We start from the raw sequence: 19032 nt of genomic DNA on the forward strand, positions 1-19032 counted from the left end.
GTATGCGGAGAAGAACCGTTTCGCAGTCTACCTGGTCAAGTACTTCATCAAGCGTGGCAAGGTTCTTGAGAAGATCTTCGTAGATCCAGGAAATCAGAGGTTTGGGGATCGCATGAGCATCAAAATTGAGAAGTGGGTCACCTGTTTGTCCACAAGAAGGATTAAAGTCTTGCCTCTTCTAAGGGATTGAATTGTGTCAGGCTTCATTCTTGTTAGTCTTTTTTGGAATCTGAATTGTGTTACACTCGTGTTGGAAGCTGGCTGTTTATTTTGCCTTAAATGCAGAACCTAGTCTTTTACTACTACCTTTTACCTTGGTAGTTTGGTTCAGTGTCGTTTTGTTGGTTCAATGTAATAGTAGTAGTACTTTACTGTTTGGAAACAACATTCTGCATTCAGACACTTAAAGCTCTTCTGTGTTATTTTTGTGCAACAGGGTTTCATTTTGCATTCAGTGAATTAGATATTCTACATCCCCGTTTTGGCTATTTGGATCATTCAATTAAATTGTACACTTTTTAATGCATGAGTAGTATATCATTTAGGGTGTTCTATTTATGTTCAAGGTAGAGAAGGTCCTCAAAAAATTATGTGCTCCTCTTGCTTTTGAATTGCAGTAAAATGGTCATTGGGAATTGTGTTGGTCAGAGGCAAATATATTTATCAGTACATGTACTTCTTATCAGGGGAAAATGTACTCATAGCTCGATGTTTAGTTGCAGTGCTAATTAATAACTCACAACTTGAGGATCATGATCTTATGGAACATTTTATTTCTGGTAATGTAAATTCCGGAGCAGCCACTAAAAATAGACAAGATACGGACTAAAATAAGTTCATGTTTGGTACTTTGTTGTAGTAATAACCCATTAGTTCAACTTGGATAGTCTGACTAGAGAATAATGAGCTGGGCAAGGGTACTCTAGCTATACTATCTATTCATACAACTTGTGATCCTTTGTACAGGACTATTCTGTGCCGCAGTGATAAATATTGCTAACTGTCAGGCAGTGAACTGTAGCAGGCTTCGTCCTTGTTTATCTTCTACAATCTGAATGGTGCAAAACTGGTGTTAGAGAACTGGCTGCTCATTTGCCTTGCATTCAGAATTTGGTGATTTGCCTTGCATTCTTACTGTTTGGAAAGACAGTTAAAGCTCTCCTCTGTTATTTTGTTTGCAACAGTGTTTCATCAGTTTGGAAGAATTTTTTTTAGGATGCCAAAGAGTTGTCTATATTCGGATGTATCTATACACTAAATTGTGGCTAGGTACATTCAAATTTAGACAAACTTTTGGCATCTATTTATGGACAGAGGTAGTACTTTTATCATGGCAAAATTTACTCATAGCTCGCATTTTAGTTGCAGCCCTAATTTACAGTAATAATTCATAACTTGAGGATCCTGATCTTATGGATCATTTTATTTCTGGAATGTAAATTCTGGTGCAGCATACATTATACCAGAGACCTCGACTCTAGCAGAGATGTTAGTCTACTGAGTGCTTCGGTATTGCCAGCGCAGATGTGTTGTCCTCTGTTTTGCTTATAGAACATGCTAATTTTTGTGATATGAAATCCTGTAGGTTATTTTGCAGCGAACGCACTGCTCCAGAGTTGTTTTGCAGGTGGTGGCTGTGTTTCTTTGCCCCGACATGTCTCAGTCATCACAGAAAATGAGGCAATGTCTACAGAAATGACAGTTAATTCAATTCTTGAAGAGATAGTTTGATGTGCGAATCTGAAGGACATTGAACTAACATGCATATGTAAAAAATCTGGCCAAGCCAATGTTTCTGAAAAAATGTAGCCAAGTCACCTCTGGGGGACAATATTGTTTGTTGTGCGAATCTGAAGGACATTGAATTAACATGGCAATTCCTTGAAAGAACTACTACATCACTAAGAAGCCAAACTGTTGTTATATCTATTCACGTTAATATAACTTTTACCTGCCGCTATGAACAAGAAAATTGTTGTTGCGTTTGCTTATTTCTGTTTGTTTTTTTAGAGCTTGGCCAGACATGCTTTTGTCGAAAGTTTTCACTACCCGTGTCACCAACGGCCCATTTGGTTATCTTTTTGCTTGTGACACAATTTACTATCGCATCCCAAACTGCAAACTGTTCTCCACTATAGTGGCCTGTACTGACATGCAATCTAATCCAACTGCCTCGTAGTGAAACAATTTAGAGGTATTCCACACATGATGTTTGAAATCACTGCAGCTAAATTAAACATGACTCAGGGTATACTCAACACATTGAAATCTCTATGTATGAACAAGTTTATGTGGCTTCACAGTGAAGCCAAAAGCTAAACTGCCAAAAGAAGAAAAAAGAAAACAGCTCGTAACACTGACATTGAATAATCCCTTTTGAGCAATATTGTGAATACTATTAACTCACAAAGAATCAGCCCAATTCATTATAAAAATTATGAATTACCCTTTGATTAGGAGAACCATCACATGTGGACAACCTTCAATATTGTTTGATCCTACTACAGCAGGTCTAATCTTTTTATTCTTCATACGCGCAAACCACAAGGACAGGTTTCACTATTCGTAACTGTTTCAAGCAATGCATGAAACAAACCGAGAGCATCTCCAGTCGTATCCCCAAATCGCACCGATCGAGGGTTTGTATGCACTTTTTCTTCATGCCGTGTTTGAGGGACGTCGATTCACAGTCGCGTCCCCCAAACAGAAATATAGATTTTTTAAATTTGATCAAAACAGCCAAATTCATTCAAACTTGTTATATATTATATGGCTTTGAATATAATTCAATGAAATTTAAACCTAAACCCTAATCTAGTAGTACTTGCGGCGCCTAGAGGGATCGTAGTACTGGTGGAGGTTGTACACGTCGTCGTCGACGACGTCCTGCTTGCCGCGCTCGTCGGGCTCGTCTTTCACCGCGCCGCTGGGCCCAACTTAATCATCGTTGTTGAGGTCGACGATTGGCATCCCCGCGTCGCGGATGGACATGGCTATCGCCACGTCGACATCACCCCTCCAGACGTCCTTGTCATTCATGGATGCCATGAACACCGCGTGCAACCCTAGCCAATCCTCAGGATCATCGTTGTTGGTGATGAGGAGCTGCCGCTGCTCGTACTCCACTATCTGCACAGCCTTCATGGCATCCTCGCCATCCTGCTCCTCCTTCACCTCCGGCTTCGGAACAAGGAGGGCACCACCGGCACACTCGAAAGTGGGTTGAGAGGAAGGAATGACTGAAACGATCGAGTGCTGGCTGGTGACGTGTGCGTAGCGTAGTGCTGATGTTAGATAAAGGTATTCAACAAATGATGTTCAATAAATGATGTTTGAAATCACCACAACTTAAAATAAAAGATGTCCTCAAGGTATATTCAGCACAATGAAATCTCTACGTATGAGAAAGATTATGTGTCTTCACAATGAAGCCAGAAGATGGACCAGCCAAAAAAAAAAAAAAAACAGCTCGTAACAGACACTGGATGATCTTTTTTCCTAGCAATATTCCAAACGTTATTAACTCGCAAAAAAACCACCCCAACTCATTATAAATTTATGAATTGCCCTTTGATTCGGAGAACTATCACATATGTGCACGACCTTCTATATTGTTTGATCCTTCTATACTACAAGTCTACAACAGATTCAATCTCTTTGTTTCTGCACACGCAAATAGGCGGCCAGGTTGCACTGTTCGTAACTGTTTCAGCCAATGCATGAAACAAGTTAGTAGCAGAGAGAATGCGACAAAAGAAAAGTTGAAACAGAAAACAGAACATCAGTCAAAAGCGCATAACGCCACAACTCTGCCAAGCCAACTTATCTCAAATCACTGTCGCCGAACTGTAATTCTGTGACCGTCAACCAAAAAAATGCCACGTCGCACCACCACAAGCATGACCATCCATGGGGCAGCCCTGCTCAAGTTGGCTGATGTTTTCTCCAAATCATGTTTGCTTGGGGCAGGAGCTTTCGCTTTGCAAGTCGTCGAGAAACTTGTTGCAGACGTTCATGGTGTGGGCGTCTAGCAGACCGTGCTTCCAGAGCTTGATCATAACGAGTCGCCAACACCTATTCATCCGGCGTAAAAAAAATATATAAATCAACCCACGGGCATGTATGGTGAGGTGATCGTAGCAGATTTCTGAAGTGGTCGTTTACCATCGTAGAGCAGGGTTGTGCACGAGCTCTTGTCCATGCTGCCGGGAGAATGCGTCACAAGCCCAACGTATATGGCCATCAGCTAGTACCCTGCAGTTAATGTTTACAGTATGAAAACCAGAATATGTATCTCCAGGATACAAGACAACTTTTTGTTCCAATGGCTCTTCCCCTGACGAAACAAAATCTGGTAGCATGCTTTAATGTACCATTACCATCCAGGACAAAGATTGAATACAGAGCTACATATATGGTGCCAAATCAAGCAGAATGGAGCGCCTTTATAAGTTCCAGCGGCTGTTTGCGATGGAAAGAACGCAACGACTTTCAGAAATCAAATTCTACAAGTGAATTATTTGTCATTTCGACATCTTGGGGCCTTCTGTTCCATCTTATTTAGTATAATTCCGATAACGATGCTATAAATCCTCATTAGTACAATGGAAAAAAGATATTCCAGTGGCAGATCCATAAGCAACAACATTTTAATGGCATATAACTAAATTTACCATTAATGTTATATGATTTCTATCCAATCATAGGAGTAATACTATTGTGGCTATATATCAGCATTCAGTAATCCAAATTGACCTGGTGAAACTAAGCCAAAGTTTGGTCACCCTGTCGATACCTTTCCAGGAAATTGCCTAGTCATTAACTTTTTATTCATTTGTGCAGGAGTTGCTTTGTGCGAATAAAAATGGCTAAAACATGACTTATTAGTACAAACAGCTAGAGTGGGTTCACCAATGCCCAAGCTGTGTACCCCCAAAAATAATAATAAAATAAGAAATAGTTGCAGCAGGTCAAATCTCTCCTATTTACCGTGATAGCCAGAAACAAAGAAGGAAATGTTGGGATAAGCCTGACCTTTGTCTTCGAACAAATGAATTCCACATATGCATAATATGCTTCTCGTCTTTTGTAACATTAGAGAAACCATCAAGCCTCTGCATTTACTCAGCAAAGTTAAGATAACAAGAATCAACAATTTGTGCAGGTGAATGTAGAAGCCTGCAAATATTCCAAGTTAGAGCGGAGAAAAAAGATTATCACATCTTACCGTCATATCTTCAAAGTCAGTGATGTCATTATCAATTTCATCTTCACTGTCATGATCTGCCAAAACTTCTTCTAGTTCCATTCTCTAGAAAATGTAAAACCACGGCCAAGCTAAATTTCAGTTGCAGGGCGTAAAATTACAGTACGAATGACTACATTATTATGATCTTACAAAATTAAACATCAGTAGAGATGGTCGAATCACAAATAACAAACATATGAGAGAGATGTAGCAAGACAATTGGAATGTCTAGCAAAGAACAATGTCAAATAACAGACTGCCACTAACAATACCATAAAAATTAATATTGACAAGTGAAAGAAAATGATTAAACTATTCCCCGGAGATAAACTTTTCTAGAGGATTTTTTTTCAAATGATTCTTTTGTCTTTTACTTATTTCACCAAATTAGCAGTAAAGGTAACAAGGACTACTGCTTTCACCAACCTCTGCAATTGACAGACCTCTATACTTTAGACCTATACTAAAAATTAGTGATGAAATAATAGAAACAAAGGTTAACTTTCCCCATAAGTAAAACAAAGTGTAGATATAATGTTCCTCCATATGTGCAGGCGTTATGTTGTAGATATACATGTGTGTTTCAGTAGATACATGTGACCACAGAAGTGAAAGCCTAATTTGCAACAAGCATACACATGTGTGCTCAATCACATACATAAAGATAGCTAAGTGTTGCATGATTGCAATCACCTGTGCCTTCTGAGAATGGAAGAACTGGTGTTCCAGCAGTAGACCACTGCCAGATGATTATAAGCACAAACAAACAAGTTAGTTGAATAACTTCTATCAGAAGAGCCTCAAGAACAATTAAATGGGAAGTAAAAGGATATCAAGGGCATAAACAGAATGGAGTACTTTCTGGGGTCAGCTCGATCAATGGATAGCTTCGTTGTCTTCCCAAACAGTGGAACTGCTGGTGTTAAATGATTGTTACAACGCAATGCTGGATGAGAATCAATTGATGTTTGCACCACAGAAGTCCCTGAAAATATAGGCAACATCAGGAAAATCCCTGAAAATTTCAGGTAACATAGGAAGAAAATATGCAACCGATTTCAGGCAAATTAATAGTCAGGAAAAGAAGGGGAAAACAGGGACAGGACACCTCAATACTGAGAGTGGCAGAGCATAAGAAAACAGATATCCTAGCATCATAGTCAGGAGACCATATCAACACAGAGTGGCAGAACAAATAACCAGTTCACCAGACAGTATCTAGCAAGGAGACCATATCAACACTGAGGTAAAGGTTGAAGTCCTGACCTTTCAAGGGTTCCTAGCATGTAGTGCATAAAGTGCTAATAAAGATAGTTATGCACAGCATAGTCCAAGCAATAAAAAAAACATAGTCCAAGCAAAAACTATCAACTAATGTTGGAAACTCAAAGGAGAGAACATGTCCAATTGAAGGATGGTAGCTGTTCCATCAGTTTAACAAGCTGGTATGAGTTCATGAATCATGAAGGTAGCACGCAATAAAAAATAGAAAAAATCTTATATGCCACCAACTGTTGAATGTAATCCTAATCTGCCAGAGAAGAAATTTATCTTCCTTCAGTGCTAGCCATTTTCAAAACCTTGAACAAATTCCCCACCACCATCCATCCCCTGTCCTATTGATGCTAAGTGGATTGTGAAGCGAACATATTGCCCTTCTGTGGAAAACTCAGTAGCATAAGGAAGAGAAAGGCGATAGCCTCATCACCTGCACACCATTAGCACAAGCGATAACACGCCAAGCTCTAGCTCAGGTGAGCCATCATGAATTCATCGTCACAAGCCTGGACCTTGCTACTGAGTGCTGCTGTGCTCACGCTTCCTTGATGGCGGATGCAGATGATGCTATGAACTAAAGTTGTTCGGAGGTTGATCTGGGATTCAAAAGGGGCGAGGGGAGAACTCACATTTGGGTCTGCAATCTGACAGGATTGTCGAGGGCGCATTTCAGAAAAAAAATGGGGGGGAGTTGGTGACAATGGGGCTGACCACAGTGGCACATAAGGTTAAGGGTTTAGAAATGGCTGACACTAAAATACAGATTTTATTGGTGACAAACTGAGAATCCTGTCAACATTTGATGGCATATCATTTCTTTTCTCTGGGAAAAACACATCAAACCTGATAAGAAATATGAAACATTTCAACCTACTAATTCTGGATAAAAGGTCAGAGATGCAATGGTGTTTTCATTTGAATGTAATTTGTTTAATATGCCAAGATCCCATAAGATCCTTGTAGTGTGTTTTCATTTGAAATGTATTTTCGTTTGGGGCATAATCCACCTCAGACCCTTGTACATGACCCATGTTTTCTGGTGACCTTGATTCCCCAATACCTTTGTCCACAGGAACAGTCTTTCGAGGTGATCCTGGTTCCATGATATGGGGATGTACATGCTTGGTCTTCTCGATTGTTGTTCCTAATCTTCTACACCTCTTCTTAAACCTTGATCTGATGGAACACAGTTAGACAACTTGAGTAGAGAATTCAGCGTTGTTAAAAGTAATGGAGTATGAACGCACCGGTAGAAAAATACTCTCTTGCTTCGGTCATCTCCTGCAGTAGTTAGAAGCTGGAAATTGAACAGAGAATTAGTTTTCCCAACTTAAGCAGTACTTTGACGAAAATGCAGTCCAGATCATGTGGGGAAGGATTTCATCCGATCTAGGTGCACCCTTGCCTTTTGAATTCAGAGGAAGCAAAACAAAGCAAGGACCAACAATTTGATTGCATTGGTGTAATATCCACACACACAAAATAGCCGAAATTCGTGTAATATCCATAGACATGTTATACTTGAAACACTAGTATCCATAGACATGTTATATCCACATTAGTGTAATATACATAGACATGTTATACTTGAAACACTAGTGAAGTACTGGATTCAGTGACAAGGTCTCCAAATATACCAACATCATCTTATTTCTCGGCAAGGGCGGATCCAGGTAAATTCATAGTGAGGGCAGGAGCTTTGAGTGAGGGGGCAGGCTTAGTAAATTCAAAAAAATTAGGCACTTCTCATGAATTCTATTTCTAATAGAATTTGTCACATTTGAGTGGAGACCTAGGCCTAGCCCCCATTCGGGTCTCTTTGGGTCCGTCCCTGGGTTAATGAATGGTAAAGTACATTCGAAATCCTTTATCAAAATTTACCTCCGCTCGCCTGGTATCAATCTTCAGACTTACATTAACAGCTTGGTAGTCTTCAGATACCTGCGTCCACAAGAAAATAGAACTAATTAGCAAACATGTGTGATTGAATAAGATTTTGCAATGGAGATTTCAGAGGGTAACAAACCCAGAATTCAAAGTGGAACAGCTCATGTGATGAGGTTAAATGATATTCCAGACCCTAGTACCACAAAAAAGAATGACAATGTGAGACATGGATTAAGTAAACAAAAACAGAAGCCTAATGGTTTAGAAAAGAGTATAGTAGAATTGTGGAGAAAGAAAATAGAAAGTGAGTTTCCTCAATAGAAAATAGAAACATCAATGTTTCAGTGCAAGAAAACAAAAAAAAATGCCTTAATCATAAAATTAGGCTGGTGAAATGATCTTCAGAGCCATCGCTTAACAGCAACCAGAAACATATGACGGTAGATAAAATACAGGACATTTTGCTTCAAATTTTACCTTGAAGCTTCCACACTGTACCAAGCAAAATGAGCAAGAAAAATCTTCCGTAACTGGTAAGAAGGTAAGCATATAAATAAGAAATAGGAATCATGATAACAAAGAATAAAAAAACATCAAGGCTAACATATATCAGAAATTCCAAATAGTGATGCATAACTGAAGTAAAACAGGTTCCTTCTCGCAAAAGAAAGAAGTCAAAAAAGGAAACTAACAGTGGATCTTCACCATGAACAGCAGTCAAAGAAAGTAGCAACATATGACAGTGCAGATCTAGCTTGATGTCAGAAAGATGAACAATACTCTAGAGATAACTCATGAAAAAATATTTCTCTTTTGTTTCAAAAATCATGCAGGCACACATGCGCAGCAAAATCACTATAGATGGTAATGAAATGGCAACTTTAACTCCGGGACCATGTGCGAAATAAAAAGTAACAACATAAAGTTACCTGGTAGTTTGCTTTCTTGTGTATCAATACACATAAATATTTACATAATGAATATTAAAGTAAAATATCTTGTCTTGCAGTTCTTCAAGGATCACAAATGTTTGACACAATAAAAAAATTACTAGCATAAAAGAAAAACTTGCCACGATGCTGGTGCTCCTTCAAGTTCTTGCGTTAATGTGGAGTTTGCGCTAACAAAGGCCGTTTCTAATATCCTATGCAATTAGTGGTATTAAATAAATTCATGATACTGAAGTCAGATTTGTTAAGTTAGGACTTAGGATACAGTCCTAAACTCCTAATCTCTTAGCATTTGGTTGAAGTGAGGCTCTTTTTAAGCTTGTAAGGAAATATAAATATATATTCTTTCTACCCATCCCTTTACAATTGTTTTGTTCTCCCTGCTGTTATTTATATCTTCATAGTTTCTCCTATTCGCCCTCTGTAGCGCCTGTTGTTCATCCACTCTCAGTCAAACTTATTTCGTAACCAAAACAAGTTCACAACTAAATTTCCTTACTCACGTACATAACATGGATACAAACGAAAAGTCATTAGGTTCTGGGTTCTGTTCCAAAACAAGATACATGGAATGGGAGAACATTGGGCATAGGACAAATGGCAGTGCATGATGCAAACAAGTAACGCAATCGGGAAGAGACCAAGGTTGGGGGGAGAGAGAGAGAGAGAACCTTCACTTTTTAGGAACTTTTTGCAGTGCTTGTAGTTGAAGAGTACATTCCCTGTTCTTAACCTGTAGAATCAATATTCGCAGTAAAACTGGTTACATAATATATGAAATGTATTTGACAAAAAATGGAACTCGACTACTCAAGAAAGCTGCAAACATGCTATAAGTAAGCCTCTTGTAACCAATGGCCGGGTAGAGGATAGACCAACTTCCGGTACCTAAGTATCGATTTGACACCCTTCCAAGCCGTCAAATCACCACGCAAAAAGCACGCAATGATCTGATCAACACATGAACACGTCCAGGAGTGTCCATTGGTTTCTGTCCCCACCTTGTCTCCTCTCATTTTCCTCTTGCATTGTATGGCCCTTCTCACTTGTCACCCCTTTCACTTTAAGCATCAAATCCTATCTTCCCCACACCCACTTCCATAGTCGCTACAAGAGAGCCAAGGTGGCGCTAGAAGCCATTCGCCTGACCGGCACCCCCTAAGGCATGAGGTGTCGGAAGCCAGCAAAGCAGGACGAAGTTGCGGCTGCAACATCCTCCATGTGCTGTAAGGCAGCGGTGGCATCCTGGATGTGCAACACAAAAAGTAGGTGTGTGACTGAAGATTTCTACCCAGTTGAAAGTTGAACACACAAACTACTTGATGTTTTCCGGAATCTCAATGGAAAGGTGCCCAAAATGAGCTTCCCACGTTCTCAGTTGAAAGGTCCAAGAAACTGGGTGTTCATTTCACTCCCAGTTAGAAGTTAATCAGTTCATAGTTTGTTTAAATCTCAGTTGGAAATCCCTGAATCAATAGTTTTTGTGAATCTTAGTTGAAAGACCAAATTTAGAAGTATTCGAGTACAACAGGGAATAGGGGATGTCGCCATGGTGCGGCGGATGTGAGTGGCGGTGCTGAATAGCCATTAACATATTGATTCATATCATTTAAACTGTATATTTTACTAGTTACTGATAATCCAGCACAAGCTAGAAAAAACATCTTATAAAGCTGTGCCTCCGCGTGGTTCTTGAGAGCAAGCACTTGCAATCTACTCAACCTAGTTGATACGGATGCTTTTATGCTAAACCATCTAAGGAAAGCATGTAATGATTTGCCGCTCCTTCTCATGACACTCCAAGAGCAAATGAAATATCGCATTCGAGGGATAAAGCACATAAGCATTAATGAATAAAACATGCATTTCCTTTAATGACAGGTAATAAACAGAATTAGGGAACAAAGCTTCATTAAATTTCAGAAATGAGCTATGTATGATGGGTTACTGTTACCTTATGATATGTGGTAATGACGAAAGTGGGATATCATCATATGAGTAACAACTATAAGGAGATAAATGCATGTCTTTTGCACCAGCCTCTTGTGCATCTATGCTTGCTCGTAGCTCATATGAACCCTGTAACACAAAAAGGTCGAGGATCTAAGCAAAGTTACTGGAAATAACTCGAAATTTTCAGCAAACTAAGGTGTTGCTATCCTCAAAACAATATTTACCCGATAAATTTGGAAGCGATAATAATTAGATTACACAAAGAAACAGAGAAGAGCTTACTGTAGCATATGCCTTTTGAGAGAAAAATGTCAAGCAACTGCCATCCACGAGAAATGTTGGCTGTGTGTGTACCAAAAGAAGAAAAGCAGAGTCAACAAACAATTTATATAGAAAGCAAAGATGATGGAGAAATCTAAGGGACCTGGTAATGAGAACAAGGAGAAATGTTCAAGAGACATATATACTTCATAACTTGCAGATTTTTTTCTCGAGAAAACGCAAAAACTTTGTGTCTCGATGCATCAATAATTTGATAGAAAAGAGAGTTATGAACAAGCCCAAGAGAGGACTACACCCAAGTTTACAACACGGAGCGCCAAAGAACTAGGTACTACAGGAAGAAGGGTTGCCAGCCCCTTCGGGACCCGCCATTGCCCAATCTAGGGCCTCCACCCGGATGAAAACAATGGTGGACATCGGGTTGAGTGCCATCAAAGATGACTGCGTTGCACTGCTTCCAGATCTACCATGCCATGAGCAAGATCAACAACGAGGTGCCCTTCCCAGCGGACTTGGGGACAGAGAGAATGGTGCAAAGCCAGCAGTCCACAAAGGAATCCCCGGGTCTGTCAATTTTGAGAGTTTATCACGTGCACCTATAAGTTGATTCAAAATATACCTTTCATTGTGGGCAATTTTCCACTATCATTGGGTGCCAATTTACCACAAGTGGTTAGGTCTTGTACTGTTCTACAAGCCTATCCCTCCACTTCAGCAAGCACTCAAAACATTCAATGTTGAATACGTGTTAATTTGCACCATCTATAAACGTACAATTGGAATTTGCACCAGATGCTGAAGCTTGGACAGTTTTTTTGTTAAATATAAAAGTGAAGGCAGTCAAATACTACCAATTGTTAAACATACAGGTAGCAAGCATAACAAATCGTCGAAACTCAAACAGGTGGCAAAGCGAAGTGAATGTTGTAAGGTGATTTCTTTTCCTGAAGCAAGTGTCATATAACAATGGCAGCTCATATGTCCAATGATTATGAATCAAGCAGACAATTAATACTCAGGAAAAAATGCAATAGAACATCAGAATATGCAACTCATACTTTAATAACTTTGCAACGAACCTCTATGAAGCCTGGGCTCATACTTATTTGTGGAGTCAATTGCACAGTACGCCCCAAACTTAAAGTTACGCAATTATCCAGATCTGAGCAAAGTAAATCAATTGGTATTTTACCCCAGGTACATTGGCCTCCAAGCTCTGATAAAATGTACCAGATGTATAGGAATTAGATCATCAATATGACCACAAACGTATTGTTCGTTCCGGAGATGTAAAACTGGTGTTTATGTTTAATGATCTTCAAAGGCACAAGTTTGAGACTATATTTGCCTAGTGTGGAAGTTATAACAAAGAGAATCCCCTGAACGTAGTGAAAGGTGAATTTATATTGCCCACAATGGAAACTTTTACCTTTTAGGATAGTTTATTGCTTTGATGATCTTAACTACTCTAAAAGAAAAGCAAACATAGCCAATTATTGTGCAATTAACACAATACATTTTTTCAGTTACAAATGGACGGACAGCATGTTTACTGATTTCCAAGTCCAGAATAAGAGCTATAAAGTTGTAACTAACAGGTATACCGTATCAACTGTTGAATGTCTGCCACACAATGTCAACCATGACTTACTTTGGCGAGAAGAATACTCCATGTGGTTCTCTGAGAAGTTTTCACTAAGATGTTGTCCAAGTTGGCCTTTTGAAATAAAGATAAAAGTGGAATCAAAATTGCTGATAGCAAAGAAGTGTTATCCAGAAATAATCACATAGGATGCATACTATACCACAACTAATAAGGATAATGTTATGGTTTGAAACTTGCGAGGTTGCTAAACTCTTCAAATCGGGGATGCTGAATGTGGCTTTACTGTGGTCACTGTCTCCAGATTCACTAAAGGAAGTCAGGAGACAAGCCCGGCTGAATCGATACACTGGAGAATTCTGCAATATGAAGCTACAATTGAGAAAGGAGACCATCTGGTAGACACATAGAACTATCTTGTATGAACTACAATAAGTGCTTACCCCATCAAGCGGATCATTACTGGTAGCTCTAGCAAACAGAACATAGAGAGGAAAAATACCATGTGCTGGCAACTCAGTATTCGTGCTTCCAGAAATTGATACCGATATCTGTATCCTACAGTTATTAACACAAACATAGGTCAGTATGTGCCCGAAAAACAAGTTTCAACTTTCAATCATGTCATTTGTATATCACGGAGTTTACTCTTTCAAAAATTCTTAAGTAACTTGGTAGGCTTTGTTCAACCGAGCTGACATTCAGGTCTAGTACGAAATTAGTTCATGAAAATTACTAAGAGCGCCAAATTCCATTCTAGACATGAAATAATGTATCCACGCAGTGAGAAATACTTCAAATTTGAATTGTTTAATAAATTACCTCCTTTTCCGTTTTGCGTCTATCTTATAAGAAAGACATCTTTGAAGCGAAGGGGGCTGCAAAATTCAACTGAGTCACTGGTGTCTAAAAATAAAGTTAACACAGACCATGTTAGAATATGGGATAAAACTTTACATTTTTAATGGCTCTTAGTTGAATAATATTGTACAGCTCAACTGGTTTGCGGTATAATGCCAAACATTCCTCAAGGGTGAGTTCCTCATCTGGAGATAACTGAGCTCTTGACTGCTGACCGCACATCTGGTCTGCAGACCTGGGGTAACTGAATGCGCATCCATTGTTCCTGCACGAAAAGCAGATGCATCAAAGAAAAATAGGGTGCCATCTCACATCAAGAACAAGGGACCCACCCACTATACATGCAAAACAGCTTGAGTACTTCCCATTACTAGCCAAGGTACCACACAGATTTCCGGTGAGTAATCGTTAACTGCCAAATATAGCCATTTACCATCAAAACTCACATGGAACGATATATAAACCTAAAGACATCAGACCCAACATAGTTCACAGTGGGGTACACAATTATTCAGACCTTGTCTAAAATCATCCAATGGTTTATTAATAATAGTGTACCTTTATTATTCGCAAAAGATCATGTGATTTGGATACAGATCCTATTTACCTGACATTGACATACCCTTGCAGTTTGCGAAAAGCTATAGAGAGATTCTCAAAGCATATAAGGCAAAAATAACAGTACAACTAGCAAAGCGGGTAGCGGATTACACTGCGTGATGGTTAGGTAAAGCTAGACCAGGCATCCTCGCTGTGAAGCACTTGGATTCCCTTGGGATCCCGGGGAACCGCTGAAATCAGCACGCGCAAGCACATCAACAAGCGTCTGCACAAAGCAACCTATGCACATATCAGTAAAATGGCATATAAGATTCGAACAAAGTATCGATGAACTGGATCGGATCCCTGCAGGTAGGTCTGACTGCTCTGTGAAGGAGCAGTACTAGTGCAGTATAATGGGTAAGCCCTTGAGGCTCAGTGAGTTCATATATATGGGGAAAGTGTGATCTGTGCAATTAAGTATGGCCATTCGCATTTGGTTCCCTGCAACCAAGGAATACATGTGCACCAGCCGCCAGCGGTAGATTAATTTTACTTGTAACAAGCATGGCCGGATTAGGGAAGAAAGTGTTACCATCTATCTAGTCTTTCCATGGATGCATGGAGACGCAAGCTTTGCGTTTTCGCGAAAACTGTAGCTGGCGGTGGCCATGTTTCCAAATGAAAGCAAAACAGGAAAGGTAAAAGGTTGCCTCCTAACTGATGAAGCAAAACAGAAAAGGTAAAAGGTTGCCTCCTAACTGATGAAGCAAAACAGAAAAGGTAAAAGGTTGCCTCCTAGTCCTAGGGCCTGAGCACGCAAAATTTACACCCAGTCCAGACGGGGCCCTGCCCTGGAGTAGTGAAATGGAAGAATTACTGGCTGCCGGTACGGCCAGCTCGGGGATAGCGTGTGAGAACAATCGCCCTAGCAATCGAAAGCCGTGGTAGTGGGGATTAGCAGGCCTGGAGCGTGGGAATTCGAAGAGGGAGGCTGGAATTTACCAAGTTAGAAGAGTTCACGGGACCGCTGTCGCGGGCTCCGACTCACAGGCACGTGACGGAAGCACGAAGCGGGAGGCGGGAGAAGGCCGCCGCCGGCGGAAGGCGCGAGGGCGGCGGCGCCCGGAGGAGGAGGAAGTGAGCTCCTGTAGCGTGGAGATTGGATTTGATTTTGAGGGAGATTTGATTTTTGAGGGAACGGGCTATGCGGAGGGTGGCCTCCAGGGAGCCCTCTGCCCGTTTTGACGCACGCACGCACGCACGCACGTGGTATTTTTCATTTCGTGTTCTGCGTTGCCGTGCAGTTTATTTTATTTTACTCCCTCCTTATGAAACATGTTTTATGAGACGGAGTGAGTATTTTTATTTGTGTTATAGTAGTTATTTTAATTTGCACTAAAACAATTAATACAAGAGAAATATACCATCAACTTAGCGACGTCATCCTATCCGTCAGGGGGTATTTTGCTGGGAGTCGACGCAGATAAATATGATGTTTTGGCAAAAGAATGCGGATCCTTCTATGTGAGTTTATCTTTACTTCAGAGGGATGTGAATGTGAAGTGGGAGTGTCTTGTGGTGTATGGCCCAGCTCATCATGATGCTTCCGAGATGTTCCTCAGAGACCTGGATACTAAGCTGTGTAGAACTGATTTGCCAATTCTGCTAGCTGGTGACTTCAACTTGATTAGATCGCCTGCTGATAAGAACAATGATAACATTGATGTGCCTCTCATGTCCTTGTTCAATGATTTATTGCTCACCACCAATTGAAGGAGTTAAGGAGTTCTGGCAGTAAGTACACCTAGTCTAATAAGCAGATATCTCCGAATATGTGTGTTTTGGATCGTGTTTTGGTCTCTACTGAGTGGGAGTTTCTGTTCCCGTTGGCTACTGTCAAGGTGGATACTCGTATTGGATCAGATCACTCGCCCTTGCTTGTTTCTGATGTTGGTATCTCCAGTATAAAGACTAATCGTTTCTACCTGGAAAAACAATGGTTTACTATGCCAGATTTTAGGGAGTTTGTGACGTGTAAATGGATCAATGCTTTGTTGTCATATACAGGCGATGGTACTGCAATTGATTGTTGGCACCATTGTTCTACTTTGCTCAGGAAAGCGTTGCGGGGTTGGGGAGCTAATGTTAATGCAGATATTAAAAAGCAGAAAATAGACTTGCTGTGTAAAATCAAAGACATTGATAGCATTGCAGATACTGTGGGTTTGTCTGCTAATCATTGGAAAATTAGGTATGACCTGGAACACCAGCTTGAGGAAGTTCTTGTGTGGGAGGAAGCTTATTGGAGTCAGCGTGCTCATATCCAATGGCTCAATGAGGGTGATTCTAACACGGCCTTTTTCCACTCCTTTGCTAATGGGCGTAGGCGTAAGTGCGCTATCTTCTCTTTGATGGGAGATGATGGCGAAGTGTTTGAGGGAGCTCAGCTTCATGACCATATTTATAGTTTTTATAAGAAGCTTTTCAGTCGTGACCAAGGAGGGGGTTTGCGCCTACAAGAATCTATCTGGTCAGGGGATCAGGTGGTCTCCCCTGAGGATAATCTTCTTCTTACCAGGCCTTTTTCCATGGAGGGAATATGTGGGGTTATTTCTGAAATGAAGCTAAACACTGCTCCCGGCCCGGATGGTTTCCCCGTTTTATTCTTCAAGAAATGTTGGGGGCTTCTAAAATTCTTGGTTAAAGGTATTCTTGATGATTTGTTTCATGGTAGAGGGAGTATTGGTCGTATCAACTATGGAGTTTTGTCTCTGATCCCGAAAGTACAAGGTGCCACAAGCTTGAAGCAGTACAGACCTATTGCGGTCCTGAATGTGATTTTTCGAGCTGTTACTAAAGTCTTTGCTGCTAGGTTGGCTCCAGTTGCTCTTTCTGTCATTAATCCTTGTCAGATCGGATTCATCAAAGGGCGTCAGATATATGACGGGGTAGTTGTTATTGAGGAGGTCCTCCATGATCTGAGGGTAAAAAAAGCCTCAGGGATTATTCTGAAGCTTGACTTTGAGAAAGCCCACGATAGGGTAGATTGGGAGTTTATGGAGGAGGTTCTCAGGCTTAAAGGGTTTCATCATAGCTGGGTATCTTGGGTCATGAAGACTGTGAGGAATGGGCACTTGGCTATTAATATTAATGGTGAGCAAGGTCCCTTTTTCTGTTCCTCTAGGGGAGTTAGACAAGGGGATCCCTTGTCTCCTCTCCTGTTTGACTTCGTGGTGGAGGCCCTGGCTGCTATCATTGATAAAGCTAGGTTGGCTGGTCATTTGTCTGGGTTAGCTTCTGATCTGGTTGATGGTGGAGTTAACCTTTTGCAATATGCCGATGATACAATCATCTTGCTTGGCAAAACTGATTCCAATGTTCTGCATCTTAAGTTCTTGCTATATTGCTTTGAAAGTATGTCAGGCATGAAGATTAATTATCATAAAAGTGAGGTGTTTGTTCTTGGGTGTGATGTGGCGGAGCAGTAAAGAATTGCTAATCTTTTCAACTGTAAGCTTGATCGTTTGCCAATGGTTTACCTTGGCATGCCCATTGGGGAGTACAAACTGAATAATGACCAGTTCCTTCCTCTTGTGTCAAAAACTACTAAGAAGATGGATCCCTGGCAGGGCAAGCTGATGTCCTCTGCAGCAAGGTTGACATTATCTAATGCCTGCCTTGCAAATCTGCCTAAGTTCCAAATGGTGTTTTATTTGCTTGGGGAGGGTGTGCATGGGGAGCTTGACAAGGTCAGAGGCAGGTTCTTTTGGGAGGGCTGTTCTCAGGATTTCAAGTACCATATGATGAAATGGGAGAATGTGTGTAGGCCTAAGGATTTTGGCGGCTTAGGTATTATCAATACTAGATACATGAATATAGCTTTGCTATTGAAATGGATCTGGAAGCTTTTTAATGGTCCTCAAGATCTTCCCTGGGTTCAGATTATTAACAAGAAGTATTTGAAGCATGGGGAGTCGATTCTAATGAACACTTCCAAGGGTTCTCAGTTTTGGAATGGCCTGCAAAGTGTCAAGCAATGGTTCGTCTTTGGAGCGGTTCATGTTGTGGGGGATGGCAAGCATACTCGGTTTTGGCATGATGTCTGGGTTGGGAAAGTTCCACTTCGTGTGGCTTTTCCTTCTTTATTTTGGGCCGCTTCTGAAAACGAGTCGTCAGTTGCAGCCAACTACTGCTTGGTTTCTCATTCTTGGGATGTCAAATTCAAGCGAACTTTTGGAGCTGCTGATGTGTTGCATTGGGAACAACTCGAGATGTTGCTTGATCCGGTTTTTCTCTCTGACCAAAGAGATACCGTTAGATGGGCGTTCGAAAAAGATGGCTAGTACTCGACCAAGTCCATGTACAGATGGTTAGCCTTCAGGGGGTTTCCGACCCTTTTCTTCAAAGGACATGGAAACTGAAGATTC

General features: G+C 40.7%; 1 protein-coding gene across 4 annotated transcripts in view; it reads right to left on the bottom strand.

The window, feature by feature from the left end:
* The window catches only part of LOC127325770 (polycomb group protein EMF2B), a 134473-nt gene extending 118633 nt beyond the window's left edge, over positions 1–15840 (bottom strand). The window contains exons 1-22 of one of the 4 annotated variants that reach the window (XM_051352592.2): positions 15608–15838; positions 14774–14888; positions 14159–14327; positions 14024–14079; positions 13645–13759; positions 13404–13560; positions 13250–13315; positions 12678–12814; positions 11599–11658; positions 11318–11442; positions 10035–10096; positions 8891–8943; positions 8553–8606; positions 8408–8467; positions 7774–7823; positions 7587–7702; positions 6107–6233; positions 5942–5987; positions 5228–5311; positions 5035–5114; positions 4165–4254; positions 3546–4074 (exon numbers count right to left, since the gene is read on the bottom strand). In XM_051352592.2, coding sequence (XP_051208552.1) covers positions 3951–4074; positions 4165–4254; positions 5035–5114; positions 5228–5311; positions 5942–5987; positions 6107–6233; positions 7587–7702; positions 7774–7823; positions 8408–8467; positions 8553–8606; positions 8891–8943; positions 10035–10096; positions 11318–11442; positions 11599–11658; positions 12678–12814; positions 13250–13315; positions 13404–13560; positions 13645–13759; positions 14024–14079; positions 14159–14327; positions 14774–14808 — 1866 coding nt within the window. In that variant the 5' untranslated portion in view covers positions 14809–14888; positions 15608–15838 and the 3' untranslated portion in view covers positions 3546–3950. Of the gene's footprint in view, positions 1–3545; positions 4075–4164; positions 4255–5034; positions 5115–5227; positions 5312–5941; positions 5988–6106; positions 6234–7586; positions 7703–7773; positions 7824–8407; positions 8468–8552; positions 8607–8890; positions 8944–10034; positions 10097–11317; positions 11443–11598; positions 11659–12677; positions 12815–13249; positions 13316–13403; positions 13561–13644; positions 13760–14023; positions 14080–14158; positions 14328–14773; positions 14903–15607 lie in introns of those variants that run through there. The other 3 variants (XM_051352593.2, XM_071826563.1, XM_071826564.1) reach the window with 3 other exon arrangements.
* Positions 15841–19032: the final 3192 nt, after the last annotated feature.

This window comes from Lolium perenne, chromosome 1 (assembly GCF_019359855.2).
Source record: "Lolium perenne isolate Kyuss_39 chromosome 1, Kyuss_2.0, whole genome shotgun sequence".
NCBI lineage: Eukaryota > Viridiplantae > Streptophyta > Magnoliopsida > Poales > Poaceae > Lolium > Lolium perenne.